The following is a 17,335-nucleotide window of genomic DNA, read 5'->3' as shown; positions in this document are numbered from 1 at the left end:
CAGCAATTACCTATTTTTTTTCTAACAATTCGACTCCCCTTTAAGTGAAAACTTGTGGAAACAAGTCAAACGTGTTTTACAGGTACACTTAGTGCTTAATTTTATGGGATAATGTGGGTAGTACAGGATATATGTAACTTCATTTCTCAAAAACAAATGTGAAGGGAAAGAATTTAAAAGATAGTTACCTGCTGAGCTGGGTATTTGACCCATCAAGAGTTGATTTTAGGTACTTCAGATTCTCAGCTTGATTTTTCTTTTTTTGTACTTCGGTAGACTAAATGCTGTTTGTAAAGATACATAGATGGCCTCACTTGAATCCACTGAAATATACAGAAGTATGTTCTCAGTTTCTTCTTAGAAGTCTTGTCTCCTGGCACAGGCAACTGTGCTCTGTCCTCCCTCAACAGCTGACTTCCCGGCTACTGAGCTCAATCAATTTTACAGGACCTTGATCTCAAAGAGCTTCAAAAGCATGAGCGCCTGGGAAAAAAGAGAAAACCATAGTAATAACCCGAGGAGAGACACTATAGCATGAGCATATTGCAGTTTGCTGGAGAGAAGAGCAGGCGTTCAGGACAGAAGTCAGGAAACTTTGATCAGTGCTATTAGACACTAGGGCGCTGACTGTGGGACAGTGTCAAAGGAAACTAGATCTTGCTGGGTTTACAGGTCATAAAACTATTCATTTCACCTTACCGTAGTCCCAGAATAGCTTCGTATAGCTTTTAGCCATTGTTGGAGGGAGAATGCTCTCTGTAGATCTTTTATCTGATTCAGTGCAGCTGTTCTTATGTTAGATAGGGACTTATGACATAATAAGGATTTTTTTTTTTTAGTTTACTAACTGGTTTAACAGAAGGTGGCTCTCTTTAAACTGAAGAAACAGTTGTGCTGTGGTATTGAGCTTAGTTCTTAACAATAGGTTGTATTATATCTTGTTTTCAGATCGCGTTTCTTCTTTCAGTAGATGTGATTTCTGGATCAAACGCTTGTGTTTTATCTGAGGAGGCACTTCCTCTCTAGCAGGCAAAGAGCAGAATTTGGTAATTCTCCCCTCTTTGCTTGTTAAAAAAATTTTTTTTTTGGTCCATTTTGTTATACATACTTAAGGTTTTTAGCAGGAAAAAAAGAATGTAAAAGGCAGTGATCGCATTATTCCAGTCATGCTTGACAAGGAACACAGGAGAGGGTGCAAACACTAAAAATACAGCCATGCTCTGCAGTTCTCCATTTCAAGCTCCTTTTGTGCAGCCATGTGTGAGAAATTCAAATCCAGAATGTTTTGCATTCTTAATGTCACCTCGTTTTTCTTCCCCTGTTGCAGGCTTCCAAGCAGTTCTGGTTCGATCTTACCATTCTTTTTCCATAGAAAAATCGGCCCATCTGGATAAGAATTAATGCAAAAAATGGGAAGCCAAGACTTAGGGCAGGGGGTCTGCCTAAATTCATGTGTATTACTTCCCTCTCTTCCTCTACTGCAGCCAACAGATCTGGCCTCCTTCAGTCTTCCCACTGTTTTCCTGCAGAAGCAGTTTAGGATTTTTAATGCTGGTGGATGTTAGGGACAGATCTTGGAAAATAAAAAAATCCACAAAATAACATCTTACTTTTATGTTCCAGTTAAGAAACAAAATACTCTTGGCAGTGTGGAAGGGACCTTGAGAGGTCATTTATCTATCCTTTTGTCATTTAATCCTTATGAAGAATGGTTTGTCTGCCTAGAGATAACTTGTTCTAACTTGTTCTTTAGAACCTATGATTATACAGATTTTTGAAATCCCTCCCAAGAAATGTATTTCAATGCTCCAATTGTTACCTTTAGCAAAAAGGTCTGCTGTTTCTTCCCCTCTTCTCCCCACCTGCCAAGCATCAGCAAATTTCTCACACTCAAGTAGGTTGGGGGTGAGGGGGCTGTCAATTGAAACAGTGATGGAAGGTGGAAGACAAGGGAGTCAATCCAGTGCAGCCATGCTTTGTGCTGTTTTTCGTTCAGTTTTGACTGCTGTTCAATTATTGTCATACACATTGCATTATTTCCTTTCCATTTAGATTGGACTCACTTCTGCAGTCTCTGTGCTATCCTGTTGCAATGCAGATAGTTCAAAAGCATCTCCAAAGGAAACTAGTGATTGATCACCTGCGAGACCTTCTGCTCTTAGATAGTCAGAGTAAAAGCAGTTTAGGAGTGAGTGGTGTAGTGCTGTGTCTCTGCACTCCCAAATAAAGCTTGAGGTGTTTGTCATGCTGTCAGCCTTGGAAGCACGTGCAGAGTGAGCTTGTGACTGGTAATGGTAGCAGAAAGGAAGGAAAACCAAAAGGATGGTACAAGTGGTGGTGTGGGAGCACTTTGGCAGTTTCAGTAACTGTAAAAAGCTGAACTTGGAGTCTGAAAGAGGGAGCCAATACATAAAAGAACAAGCAAAACCAGAATTAAAGTGTAGGGAATGGAAATATTTCAACTTTTCATAGACTGCTTGGTTTCTAAGGTGGCATTTTGCACCTGCGTGATTCAATAATGCAGGGGCACAAAGATCGTAACATTGGTGGTAGGTCAGTTCTTTGACCTAACAAGAACCTTAATTTCACCTACTCTAAATACTGAGGAGGAGAACCATTGCTTCTTACCAGTACAGGAGGATCCTTACGCTAAGCTGGGTGGTCTGATCATGAGGGGGTTTTGGTAACAGTAATGATACTTCATCTTTCTGTGTTGGAAATCTTAATCTTGAATGAAGAATGGAAATACATTTATTTAAGCATACATAATAATGTAGTTATTACATTAAATTATTTTTATGTGTGGTTCCACTTATTTTAAGAAGTCGTAACATCTGCCTCAATTCTGACCTCATATGCATGACAGTAAAACGTATTTGACTGCATTTGTGATTATGTAAGAGTAAGACTTTATCCAGCTTTTCCATACATGTAGAGTTCTGCAGCAATGCTTATGACTCTAAAGCTATGTATTAGGACAGTGTACTGTGTAAATAGCATATATAGTTTGCTATATAAAGCAGGACAAACTTAATGATATTTGGAAATGATGATGGAAGAAATTATTCCGTTACACTTGAGAGACATAGAGAGTTTTTTTCCATTGAGCTTGCTACTTTTGTACAGTATACAGAATACAATAAACCATATGCACTTAGACAGCAGACCTCTGTCAGATGCACAGTGGCTTCTCACTGCATAAGTTTTGACAAACAAGCTGTTTCCCAGTACTTTCTCCAGTAGCTAAGCCCGTTTCTTACCCTTTTGTCTTCATGCTGCGGCATGAAAAATCACCTTTGGAGAGGGACTGGAAAACTTCAGTCTAGAGGGAGAGCTTTTATAGCTGTATACAGTATTGGCATGGAAATATTTCAGTAACCTTTCTGAAAGTCATTGCTTCTACTGGTCTATAATTAGCCACACAGGAAAAACAAAATCCTCTTTCAAGTATAGCAGAAACCAAATAGATTAAATAACAAACACTTAAGTTATTTAACAGCTTTCCCCCAAATATACTAGTCACTGTAATAGTTGGTTATGTAGCTCTAAGTGGATAAGTACATGTCAACTTTAGTAATAAATGGTGAACTTTTTGATTGAAACTCCTGTTTCTTTGAGATGTCACTTATATAATTGGGCTTGTTTTCTATCCAGATAGTATCTGCAGTGCAGTATTGCCATCAAAAGCATATTGTTCATAGAGATCTCAAGGTGAGTAGGAAAAAGTGTGTGAAGTGTGTGTGTCAGCTTCTGTACCTGTGGGTGTGATCTTGATTGTGCTGATAAAAAATAGTGTATAGTAAGCTTTCTGATTTTTTTTTTTTTTGCATGTGTTATAGCAAGTTTTGAGGAATGTTTACAGTATAGAACCATTTCAAATAAAAGGAAGAGGATTTGTAAGGCTTTTAAATGTAGAAATTTAATGGCTGCTGAAAGATAGCGTCTCACCCTGTGGTCAGATTCAAATCTGATACGGGTCAGTGTTAGCTGAGAGATCTTTTTTTAAAAAAAAAGAAGTATTTTGATAGAGATGTGACAAATTTTAGTCCTGAACAGAATGAATTATCAGTTGTGATGATAAAACTGAAGTATGGCTTCTTTGTAGCTTGGCATGAAATGGTATATCCTTCTTTAAACTGTGCCTTTTATATTAATAGTGTTGCTACATAACTTGTTCAACATATCATAGCTTTGTAACAAAAAAAAAACACACAACCAAAAACACCAACCAAAAAAACCCCAAACACCACCACCAAAAAAAAAACCCACTTGAAAAAAGTTTAAGTTACATGTATTACCAAAGTTTTGCAAGAATGCCACATAAAGTATGGATAGTGAGACTATATCTTGTTTTCATCTTAATAGATCAAAAATATAAGTTAACAATAGCTCAGGATGCATTTCCGTGGAGAAAACAGATAAATGGTAATAACAGTTTTCAGGTAGCATAACAGCTCCCATAGTCTGAAGCCATTGTACAGAGATTTTTAAAATAGGGGATATGTGAATGATAGACTAAAGCATGCCTAAAGACATTGCAAGGAAGGGAATGTTAACAGATATTTCAGCTTTTTGCATTTTAAGAATGAGTAAAACGGACAATAACATTTTAAATCAAGTATTTTAGGTTTGTCTTACAAACCATTCTTTCTCTTCCAGGCTGAAAATCTGTTGCTAGATGCAGATATGAACATTAAAATAGCTGACTTTGGTTTTAGCAATGAGTTTACAGTCGGAAATAAACTGGACACCTTTTGTGGCAGCCCACCCTATGCTGCTCCAGAGCTCTTTCAAGGGAAGAAATACGATGGACCTGAAGTAGATGTTTGGAGTTTAGGTGTTATTCTTTATACTCTTGTGAGTGGATCTCTTCCTTTCGATGGACAGAACTTAAAGGTGCGTTTTTGTAGAACATGTTGGGCATGTTTACGTAATGTTTCAAGTGATTTGCTGCTTACAACTTACTGTCTGTTCTTATTCTGTTACCAAGGAACTTAGAGAAAGAGTGCTAAGGGGAAAATACAGGATTCCTTTCTACATGTCCACAGACTGTGAAAACCTCCTCAAACGTTTCCTGGTGCTAAACCCAACAAAAAGAGGCACTCTAGAGGTAATGGCACAAATAAGGTGCCTCAGAAAGCTAGAGGTTGTATTTTGCAAACTGTATTTCTGAGCTGTAACTTCTTATTGTCGTAGTGTTCCTGAATAGTTTATTTGGAGTGGGTTTGGGAGAGGGGTGTTATTTGAGTAAAGCATATGGCTTTTTTTTAAGATTTTGTTTGCTGGGATTACAAGACACCTGACTCCATAGTTACTTTCAAAATGAATGTAAGACTACACTGCATATGTCATATAACTTTTCCTGATGGTTACCTTGTGGATTCCTGCATTAATGGATCATCCACCAGGGCATTTTCCACATTTTCAAATGTGAACTGGAAGTATTGACTGCTAGATTATGTTGTGGTTGCCATTTGCCTGCATTTTGTACCATTGTGGAGGAGAAAGGCCAAAACAATACTGGCTTCCATGGACTTCCATAGTCGAGCCTGGACCGACTAGCCTTGTCGGAGTTGTCGCACTGCTCCTGGTCTGTGTTACGGGCTTTTAGCTTTCAGCTGTGTGCTACAGTACAGCTGATTGGGAAGCAGCTTGGCTCGATGTGCATTTTTGATTCTCCTCACTGGAGCAAAACAAAACTGAGTAGGTGCTGGGGCCTGTTCTGGAAAAGAAAAATTAGAAAAGGCCTTAGCGTTCGGTAGTGAGGGGAGTTGTTCTTTCAACAGCTCGTTTTCTTTGGTGGTAAGTGTATTGTACTAACAAAACCCTTTCTTTTACAGCAAATTATGAAGGACAGGTGGATCAATGCAGGGCATGAGGAGGATGAACTTAAACCTTTTGTTGAACCAGAACTAGACATCTCGGACCAGAAAAGAATAGGTAATTGAGTATTTTTCAGAATATGATATTGTTTGCATGATGTGGGTGGGTTTTTTTTTTCCTCCACCACTCCGTATTTGTTTGCCATTTGGAAAAAGTAACTAATTTTTTAATATTGATATTTCATCAGGGTTTTATGTTCTCACGTTTAATTGTTTTGTTTAATTCTTTAAATGTTCCATTCTTTCTCTTGAAGTTAAACGCTCAGCCAGCCTAAACATCAGAGTGTTTCTGTTACTTACAGAGTATGTGTTTGGTTTTAGATATTATGGTAGGAATGGGATATTCTCAAGAAGAAATTCAAGAATCCCTTAGTAAAATGAAGTATGATGAAATCACAGCTACATATTTACTGCTAGGAAGGAAATCATCAGAGGTAAGTACCATTCTTACAAATGCAAAGAAAAAAAGGAATCAGAAAGTGTCCTTAGCAAAGTTACAAGCAAAAATTAAGTCAGTAACTCTAGGCATTACATTCCTGCACAAAAGTCCATTACACTTAAAACCCCGTTATTTTAATTGTTAGTGTCAGCTGTCCAAATGACGCTGTGTTTGCTCTCACCCTGATCTGATTCAGTAAACTCTTGCCTTTAGGCTCCCCAAAACTACCCTGCTTGCTCAGCAGTTACTCCTCTGAAGGACTTTGTACGCCAGTTACTGTCCTGTCTAGTCTAGGAGCACAAGTGTGAATGTGCAGCTGTAAATATTTTAAGAGAAGCAAGGAGCAGGACCGATCAACCTAAGAAAGTTCTTGCATTGTAGGTTACCTTCCCGTATGATGCTGAGAGAGCTCAGCATCAGTAAGCTGCTCTTGGTTCTTCTGCTGAAGGAATTGGCATGGTGGCTTCTACTAAATGTGTCCTCTCTTCCTGTTAAAATCTTAAAGAACTCTGTGGAGAGAGTACTGAAAGTAGAGATGTATTTTCTTTATCTGATTGTCCTTTGAGGAGCTGCAGATTCCGCTGAGTTTCACCTAAGACAGTTGCACAAGAATCTAAGAGAAGTTGGGGCCTCTAAGCAGCGTTCTTGCTGTCACAAAATTTCCTGTGTACCAGAGCCATCTTCCTTCTGCCTCCCTGTTACTGCTCCCGTAATGTGGTGGATGTTTAATTTGTTTTGTCTGAACTCTTTGTTTTAATATTCTCATTTATGTTGTAGTTGGATGCAAGTGATTCAAGCTCCAGCAGCAATCTTTCACTTGCCAAAGTTAGGCCAAGTAGTGATCTTAATAATAGCACTGGACAATCTCCTCATCACAAAGTTCAGAGAAGCATATCTTCTAGCCAGAAACAGCGGCGGTACAGTGATCATGGTGAGCAATTCTCATTTTCAGTGTTGCAGAATATAGTGACTTCCAGTTCTGTTCGGTTTCTGAATTTGTCTCCATTCCCCAAAGGTAAGGAGGATGAGAGCAGTGTAGCTCACAGCATGGTGGTTAAATAATTTACTGAATAACTAATTTTTTTTTTAAATTGGTTTTGTTATAAAGCCTTCAAAAACAGCTTCTAGAGGAATGCTGAATACACCAACTTCATTCTCTTATTCTGCCTTGTATCGTCCCTTGCATTTCTGGCTGTGCTGGGAAAGTCTTGATACACAAATTGAAGAGAATGTTGCAACCCCCTTTTTCATGAAAAGCACAGCACTCCTCCCCCATGCTCGGCTATGTCTGTTCAGCTTTTGTTTTCTTTTGACACTAGTAGGTCAGCTTGTGTCCAAAACTTGAAGAAATGTCAGTTTGCCAATATTTCTTGTTTCCTGCTTCCTGAGGATAGTGTCACTTGATTGTCCTGCAGGAATTAAATTTCTAAAGATCAGTGACTCAGACAAACTTAGAACTCTTCTGCTTAATGAGTGTGCAGGATAGTAGCTTAGGGTTTTCTAAGTATCTTAAACATCTTCCTGCCAGACACTAAGTCATAAAAGGGAGTCTCTGTTTAGGTCTACTTTTAAATACCTCAAGTGCATTCAGAGGTTGCTTTCCTTGGGGAGTCTCCTGGGATGATGGTTATTGTGTTTTGTGGTGCTTTTTAATATATATTTTTATATATATAGTTATATGCATTTTTATATTTGTGTGTATATACATACACTTTTTGATTAATTGTTATTAAAACACTAACTACAAAGTTGATACATCTTGATGTATCCTCTTCTGACGAGGTGTAATTGAGACAGCAGAAAACACCATCGTGACATCCCCACGGGCTGTCCAGTGCCCAGGAACCTATTAAAGCAAGAGGGAGCTTGGGACTGGTGAAGGGGCTGCCTCATGCTCAGGTCTTTCTGGCACACCCGGGGAGGCCGGTGACAAACTGCCGCTGCTTCTGGGCTGTTCAGCAGCGCGGTCCGCCGGCTGTTAGTGCCGCTGGTGGTCCAGGGTTGTGTCACCACATACCTGTCTCAGGAGCCCAGTTTTATCAGAAATTGGCTTGAACAGCGCGTGCCAGGTTTGTGCTAATGAAGGATCCTCTGATTTGAATGAGAGTCAGTTAGATTCCAAAGGTTTTTTCCTACCAAGCCAAACCAGTGCCAGTACTCAAACATCAGAAGACTCCAGTAAATTTGTAATTCTTTCATGGAAATCAAGTAATATCTTCGCCTAATGAATTCAAATAATTGTTATTATGGCCATCCTGTCCTTAGCAAGGTAAACAGAAGAGAGTTATGTATTTTTGTATTGTGATATAAGGGGAAGCCTTACTAGGGTTGACTTGAATATCAAATCTGTCAGATTTTATCACAAAATGGAGGGCCTTGCTTCAGGGTGTCGTGTCTGTGTTGTCATCGCCTCACTCCTGTCCGTCCCCCACCCTTGGGGGGGGGGGGGGGGGGGGAAGAAACGTTTGGAAAATGGTTTGTTTTTCACAAAATTTTACTGTCTTCTGAAACATGCATATTTCAATAACTTAATTATCTTTTTGCAACTCTGATTTCCAGTGTTAATTATTTTGATTCTCGTGTGTGAATACATTTCCATTGTCGGGAAGCATAGCTACTGGACTTCTGAGAAGAAAAATCCTTTTTCTGTTTGTTTTTAAGCTGGACCCTCCATCCCCTCGGTAGTGGCATATCCCAAAAGAAGCCAGACTAGTACTACAGACAGTGACCTCAAAGAGGAAGGAATTCAGTCAAGAAAATCCAGCAGTAGTGCTGTTGCAGGAAGAGGAATTGCACCAGCCAGTCCAATGCTTGGAAATGCCAGCAATCCCAATAAGGCTGATATTCCTGAACGTAAGAAAAGTTCGGCTGTTCCTAGTGTAAGTAGAAATGCTTATTTATCAAAACCATGAAATGTTTTTGAGGGGTGAAAAAGTGTTAAACCTGTGATTTATCAGTGGTGTTGGTTTTACTTTCCATTCATCAAGAGTAAATGTAGGTATTTCATGCCCTTGCCTCTTTTTTTTCCCCTGCATCAGTCAGCTACTCAAGTTACCTGTTAATATTCCTGAAGTAGTTAGTATGTATTAGTAATTAGCAGTAGCAGCTGTTAGTGAACAGACATAATTTGGGTATTAAAAAAACCATTTAAAAAAAAAAAAAGAAGAAACTGAACTCAGAGGCTGTCTCCTGAAATTTCATGTGGGTTAAGTTATTTCTGATATCACCAACTACTCTTCTGTGGCCTCTTGTACAGAAGAATGAAATCTCTATTTGTATTACCCTATTTTATAGTTTCATATGTTTAAGGAACCACCTAATCTTTGTTCTCAAACAGATTATTCCAAGTCAGTGTTATGTATATTAAGATTATGAAACAAATGTAGCTCCAGAAACTGTTCAAAGGTGTATTTCGACCTGTGTTTAAAAGCAGTGTGCCTCGCTTTTGTCCTTGTGGGCTTCCCCCACCCACCCCTAAACTCCAACAACAACAAAAAAAAAAAACACTCCAAGGTGTATAACTAGAAGGAAAAAAAGGATGTTGGAGTTACCTATGTTGTCCTGAAGTTGAAAAAAGTCTGAGGTGAAGAGAGTTTGTGTTCTCACTGGGCACTTTAATCCTAAAATCAGTAATATGATGAGAAAATCATTGAAGAGACGGAAAAATACTGTTTAAAAAAAAATTATTACTTTGACAGATACAGCGAAAGTGGTAGAACTGGTCCTCGCTGGAGACCCTTAGCCAGTTGTGTGCTGCTCGTAATAAATAACAACGCTTGCAAGCATGCACTTAAGGATAAGAGTTGTGCTTGTAGAGTAGATAGCTAAGTCTGGGCTTGGAATAAGAGGCTCCAAGCTGTACTTCTAAAGTTGACAGAGCATTTAAACTCTTGCAAACTAAATAGTTCTGCAAGCTAAACAAGTGCCCATCAAAAATCTTCGGGTTCATTGGGCAAATAGCAAATTAATAATGAAAACCTGCTACAGGGGTTGCATAGTTAGCAGCAACTAATGCAACTAATAGCTCCTTGTTTTAATAACTCCTTGTTTATTACTCACAGTAATTTTTCCTCAATGCTTGTAATACAGAACCTTTAATACAGCTTTAAGAAAACTGGAAGAGGAGAATAGAGGGTATGTTTGGAAAATCATTTAGGACTAAAAAACATACTAGTGCTCTTAAGTAAATAGATGGGTTCATTATTGTAAGTCAGAAGCTGATTCTTTGAAAGTTTTTCATCAGTCCTCACCCTGGTGTCTCTTAATGTGAAAACAGCCTGCCTAAGCAGTGGGCACAAGACTCTCTAGGTAAAGAGGAGGACTCTGTACCAAAAATTCATCCTTTGTGCTGTGATTGGACCTTGTGCATATGCTCAGAAGTCTCAACATGTGCTTTTGCAGTGTCAACACCTCCTGCAAAGAAGGCAGACAATGCCACGAGGATGAACTTACGCAGATAACCCTGATCCTGGGGGTTGTCATTCCATCAGGGAGTGTGGTGCTGTTGACACCAGTCTGCACCCGTGCAACCAAATCATGTCCAGAGATTATAGTCTGTAGATTGACTGAACAAAAAAGTTGTAGCTGAAGGGCTTCCTAGATGTATCGTGAAAGGAGGTCATGCACTAAAAAGTGTAAAGGGCCCAATACCAAGACTGTATTCTTGCTAAAACTGAAATTTGAAAGCTTGAAATACTTAAATCTCCTCTCACCACCTCTGAAATATGAGCCAAACAAAAGAAAATGTATATTGATCCTTCTGTCTTTGTATTCCAGAAAAAGAGCTGGGAAAGTGCATGTTTAGAGTCCTCTGATTTCAGATATGAATACCAAAACTTGTCCACTCCCAAGCCTGAAAATGCATAATCTTTAAAGTTTGTTCCAGCACAGAGATTGCTGACTTTATAGATGTGCAACTTTATAGATGTGCAACATCACAGTACATTTTAATGTTACCTGGTATCTTCTTGAAGGAAACAAATGTTCTAAGGGAGCAGGTGGAAAGAAGGAAGCCACCCATTATTGTGCATATTCCCCACCAGAAAAACGGTCTCATATTCTAGCTGCTTTGTTTTCTAATATGTTCAGGAACACAGAACAAAATGATAAGCAAATACTAATAGTTAATAGTTCAATGTACTATTGGTTTGCAAGGGCTCCACAAAGTGTCTTGCACAGCGTGGCTTCATGAACATATACACAAAACGTCACTCTAGGTACACAGCTTTCATCGCTAGCAAGTTTAGTAAAGAGAGGGGAGTTTGCACAATGGCAGATGTCAGAGGAAAGTAGAATCAATGCTTTTTTTTTAAATAAACAGATTTGAGAAGAGGGGTGTGTAAGGCAAGGGCCAGGCAGACTTTTGCTGATGCTTGGCTCATGCCTGTCCCTAAGGAATATCCAGTGAAGAATACTTGGGAACCCTTGAGACAACTACATGCATCTTATGGTTTAATTAATAGTTCTGCTAATCTAAAATACTCTTTATACTCTTAGTACTTTTTAACACCAGGAGGTTGCGCAGTTCACTTTTTCATTTTTATTTGTACATTCACATAAACATGTGTGGCAGATCAGCAGTCTTTTAAACAGACAAGATGGCTTCATTGTTAAATCTGCAGCTCAGGGATTGCACTGCTTGAGACTCTCTGTATAGCAAATATTTTGCCTTAAGGCACTGGAGGAGCTTTTGCTGATTATTGAGAATACTCCACTTTAACAGTTTTATTTCAGGTTCGGAAACAAAAAAAGGTTTGGTTACTGTCCTTTTGTGCTTGAACTGGTTTTTCCTTTCTTTCTTTTTTATCCTTCTTCCCATGACTCTCTACTGTGACCATTTATGTGAAACCTTTTCTTTCTAAAATGCTATTTAAAAATCCGCTGAATTTCCCTTGTCTATCATAGCAGTAATTCTTCAAAGAACTCCAAAAGGTTAGTTGAGCATGAAGTCCCCTGCCTGATTCTTAGTGGCCATCCTTACTCAACATGTGCTTATCCAGGTGCTGACCAGTCATTCCCTTAAGCTAGCCTCCTCCAAGACTTTCCCCAGCAGTGATGTTTAAAGTTAATAGCCTATTTTGCTTCCTGCTTTGCCCCGTGATCCTTTTCTTTAAAGAAAATTTTTATAGGTTTTTTCCACTTTCCAACCGTATGCAGTTTCCTGTGTTATGTTCTTGGGGTGGGGAGAAAAAATACAAGGCTTGCTGGCTCTTACTTCCTCTACAACCTGGGGGTGCATGTTTATCTGGACCACCATGCTTTTCCTACAGTAATTACATCTAACTTTTTATAATTCTGTTATCTGTGAATTACCTAGCTTCTCAGTCGTTCCTGGAAAATTGACCGCCAACTTGGGCATATCTCCACCCTCTTTCTCTGTAAAGACAGAGGCAAAGTAATTCTATTTCTTTTCTCCCCTCTAAAGTAAGGTTTGTAGTTTAAGTTCCCCTGGTTCTCTTGTCCTCAATGTATTATGCTTGTATTTAAATGTATATTTTTAAAAAATGTCTTATTAAAATTCTCTGCAATTTGTCTTTTTAATTTGACTTATTCTTCCCTGTTTTTAAAACTTGTCTAGTGTTTTATAGTATCTTAATATTTAAAAGTCCATGTTTACCTTCCCACTGAATTTTACCACGTTTGTTTCTTAAGTCTTTGCTTTTCCTATCTTGTTTAAGGGTATGATTTTAACTTAAAGGAAAATTCTACAATCTACAAGTGGTAAAGTGTTTCAAAAATAGGCTGTAAAGACATAGGCTTTCCAGATGTAGATGAATGCTATACATGCTAAGAATTTGTAATTCAGAACATTGGTAATTAAAAACTTTTAGCAATATTAATTTTGAGCCATCAACATGAAATACAAGAACAACTTCTTAGAATTATTTTTTCTGATTGCATTATTCCTTAAAAATACTGGAAGATGTTTGTATATTAACTTAATTATTGTAAGTTTTATAACTGTGTAGAACTAGCATGAAGTAAAACAGCGTTCAATTATATTGAACTTAACCCCAGAAGAGCCTTTTGTGGGGAATAACAAGCCTATGTTTTTTAATTGTAGAATAATACTGCCCCCGGAGCAATGACACGGCGCAACACATATGTTTGTAGTGAAAGAACCACTGCTGATAGGCATTCAGTGATACAAAATGGCAAGGAGAACAGGTATATGAAATGTCTTCCTACGGTGTATGTCCCTTGTCTTCACATTTCCAAAAAATTGTAACGCCTAATTTGAAAATCAGTAATATTCTAGTGTAATTCTTAATGAAAGGTGAGTACAGATCTTTGGTTATGGAGCACCTGTAAGTATGTTGGGGGTTTTTTTCTATGCTTAATTCATACAGTCTTTATACTTGGAATGTAAAACGAAGATCCTAATTTCTGCTTTAATAAATGTCATATTTGTACAGCCTTCATCTTAAATCAGTTGTTAACTCCTGTGGCCAAACAATATATTCTTGCAGAAGAAGCTTGTTTAGTGTCAAACTACGAAGTCCCTCTCTCTTTGGCCATTCTCTTTTTACATTTCACTCTAAACTGTACTTTGTTGGGATTATTTAGAATACCATTTTTTCTACAAAGTCTCAGGGAGAAAGTCAGTTTTTTCTGAGCAAAGATGAATAGGCCATTGTCTTGGACTACGTTCCTTACTGATATCCTTGTAGTACTAGTATTTTCAGAACTCATCTTGACAAGGGAAGCACTGATATCTCCTTATGCTGAGTGAAAACAGTCAGAGAAATAACAGGTTTCCTCTCACTTTACGGCATGAAAGCCTAACTGGAGCATGCAATGGAATTGGAGTTAACCGGTTCATGTGTTAGCACCATAGCCACATCTAGTCCCATCCTTCCCTGTGTACCAAAGACTGAGGAGAGCAGTAGAAAATAAATATAATAGTGAACGTAGACATCAGGTACAGAGTAACACTTTTGAAGAATACCACCAAATTTCCTGGCTGGCTGAGGTGTTTTAAGTTCCAACCAGTTGTTCGTCACAGAATTTTACTGGTCTCAAAAGCCGGTAACAATTCAGTAGTTGACCGTTGCCAGAAGAGTGCCCAGATAGCTAGTACTTCATAAAAATGCTTAAGCTTGGAAGAACATGTACCTCTCTCCTACCCTACCCAATTTTCTCCACCTCTTCCTAATTTTATGATATATTGTAAAGGGTGGGAAGAAAATACTTTTCTTCTAGCTCGTGTTGAAGTTGGTGAAAGATGTGCCATTTTTTGCACAGAATTTTTCCCCTTCCTTTTGGCAGTTTATAAGGAAGAGCGGCGAAGTTGTGATGTTGAATGGAAGTCTGTCTGTCCCTTGTTTGACCCCTGGAGCCTAGGGATAAAGAACATGATTTTGACCCTGTCTCTTCCTCGTAGCTTTCTGCAAACTGAAAGTGATTAAGGAAAAAGTCAAGTATAAGTTTGAAGAGTGCCAAAAGTCTAGCTGGCCAGCTGGGCCTGCAGTCAACTGTCTTGTGAAGTACAGCACAGCTATTTGGTACTGTCTCTTAGTGTGTCTGTTTCAGCCTTCATTGATTAGTCCTTGTTAATGTTACCAAGTTTGTTTAGATTAAAGCTCACCATCCTTTCTTTGATTTGATATGTTAATAGCTTTTTTCTTTCCAAACTCTCTTTGAAAAATGGATCTTTCTTTCCAAAATAGTTTTGATCAGATTTGATTACCTAATTTCTTGGTTTAATAACATTTTTTTTCATCTTTAAACTAATATCTTTGCAATATCTTGTCTACAATTTCTTTATTACATTTTTGAAAGTTACTAGATATTGTTTACTAGGAATGCTTGAGATTCAGATGACCCCTTAATTTAGGAGTAACTTCATGGTCCTAAGGAGCTGTCTTTTGAAGTTGTTATTTATTTTTTACCAGCTTTGAGTTTCTCAGCAAACTGCTGTCTTTCTGGTTTGTCACGTATGGGCATTATGCTCAAATTTAACATTGAGTAGTACTTGGCAACTATATTAATTCTATTTTATATCTATAATCGGTTATCCTTAATTTACCTTTTATTGTCAATATGGTATCCACACATCATTTGCTTCTCCTGCAAACTTTAGCCCTATTTGAGTCATTTGAAATGTCTGAGCATTTATATTTTCATTGTCAGGGGAAAAAAAAATTTTCATAGCTTTTATCACAGTTTGGCGCAGTTTCGGAATTACTGTGATTTGGCACAGAGTTCAGAATTTACGTCTGAATATATTTTGTTGCTGTAACTGGGCAAAGGCTTGACTGATCACATGAAATGCAGGGAGCTTTAATGCAGGCTAAATAAACATGGCTGTTGATGGGACTAGCTCTTCACGATGAATTCTGCCTGCCTTCAGGTGTTTCTGTAGTATCTCTAATATTATTGTACTCTCAGCTTGGCAGAAAGTAACTTTAGAAACTTGTAATGGTTTTTCTTCTGTGAAGCAAGATCTGAAGTAGAACCTGGGCTTTGTATAAATCAAAGGTTTTGTTAAAAATGCTTTCTGTGCTTTTCAGATGTTGGTGGCACATGTTAAAGGCAGGAGTAATTACTACAAGTTATTTGCTACAGATTGGATTTTAGATTTTCCATAGCCAGTCAGATACTGACTGTGACCCAGTGAAAACTTGGGAGGCTTGCCTTAAAAGGCAAGATGCGCACATTTAAAGTCTCTATTCTTTTTGTAGAGAAAGTGTTAAAACGTTGCCTGTTCTGTTTTTATCTTGCACGTTGAATTCTGAGAAGGCACTATTTTTGAAGGTATGGAAACTTTGAAGAATCAATAGTCAGCTACTGGACTTGATGTTGGAGAAAGTAGTCTTGAAGACCCCGTGCCAGACTGGTAGAGGCAAAGGGGTTTTAAGTCTCGCATCCCTACTTCAACACATTGTGTGGCTGACACAGGCATTCTGCTGGAGATGACTCTGTTGGCTTTCTTCCAAAGCCTAAGCATTAATTAACACACTTGGGGACTCATGAAACACTCTTCATAATGATAGGCAATTGGTTTAAATCACTTGTAACACAAATGATTTACAACAGCCTCAGATTTTTAACAAGCCTTGTCACTAATTGGTGAATGTTAGCCTGGGAACACAGAAAAAGTGAGCTAGTAATCCAAGGAAACTGATTTCTAGCAAAAAGCTTCAGAGGCAGAAATATAAATGCTTTAATATTGCTCTGGTACCTTATTGACACCTTTAGCTATCACATCTTTGGAGGCAGGTGACTAAATAAAACTTGGGTTTAACATGTTATAAAACTAGATTCTTTCTCCTTTATCTCTTGCAACAAATTGAGAGGAAAGGAGCTAGAAATGCTCAAGAGGCTAGTGACCAATTGTTTGGGGATTACTTGACTTCGGGCTATTACTTTTGGGAATGTTCATTTCCTTACAATTTCTTAATACCCTGGGATAATGTAAAAGCTGGGCTGTGTTGCAGGCTTCGTTGTCTTAGTGGTTGTAGTTGGCACCCTGCTGGATTCAGCATTGTAAAGAGATGCATGCACAATGAAGTTTTCTAGATTCTGAAAAGTTAAAAACAAACCAAAAAGTAGATTTTGCTAGCCATTTTAGCCAGCAGTTCTGATGTCTGAGCTGTGAGGTGTTTTCTAGTAGTGCTTTGAGAGCTAAGCCCGAGAAGTGGGTCAGCTGATACTTGTAGCTGGGCTAGCATTCTCCTCTACGAAGTTTGACATACTAGAATGAGATAACAGGACTTGAATTTCAGTATGTGTAACCATGAACTAACTTGGAAGTGAACATGCAGTGTCATGAAGCTGTCACTGATAATTACTGATTTCTTAACCTCGAACAATATTTCTGAATTACAATTGCCTTACTTTTAAAGCAAACTTAAGATGAATTATTTATGGTGGTGTAGCCTGAAAGGCCCAATATATCTTGTGGTCTCTCAGTTTTACTCCCATCCTTATCATTACTAGATAATGTGAAGGCTGCAAAGAGTATTTTGGCCCAAAGAAAGAAAAAGATTTCATGCTCCTATTTTAACGTATT

General features: G+C 38.3%; 1 protein-coding gene across 19 annotated transcripts in view; it reads left to right on the top strand.

The window, feature by feature from the left end:
• MARK3 (microtubule affinity regulating kinase 3) overlaps positions 1-17,335 on the top strand; it is a 64,077-nt gene that overhangs the window by 32,699 nt on the left and 14,043 nt on the right. For all 19 annotated transcript variants that reach the window (XM_075151001.1, XM_075151009.1, XM_075151003.1 and 16 more), the window contains 8 exons: positions 3,655-3,711; positions 4,660-4,896; positions 4,991-5,110; positions 5,841-5,940; positions 6,204-6,316; positions 7,099-7,252; positions 8,983-9,200; positions 13,385-13,488. In XM_075151001.1, the coding sequence (XP_075007102.1) occupies positions 3,655-3,711; positions 4,660-4,896; positions 4,991-5,110; positions 5,841-5,940; positions 6,204-6,316; positions 7,099-7,252; positions 8,983-9,200; positions 13,385-13,488 (1,103 nt within the window). The remainder of the gene's footprint in view (positions 1-3,654; positions 3,712-4,659; positions 4,897-4,990; positions 5,111-5,840; positions 5,941-6,203; positions 6,317-7,098; positions 7,253-8,982; positions 9,201-13,384; positions 13,489-17,335) is intronic.

The sequence above is a fragment of the Calonectris borealis genome, chromosome 5 (genome assembly GCF_964195595.1).
Source record: "Calonectris borealis chromosome 5, bCalBor7.hap1.2, whole genome shotgun sequence".
NCBI lineage: Eukaryota > Metazoa > Chordata > Aves > Procellariiformes > Procellariidae > Calonectris > Calonectris borealis.
The sequence above is the reverse complement of the archived record's forward strand: the minus strand, read 5'-3'. Positions and strand labels throughout refer to the sequence as shown.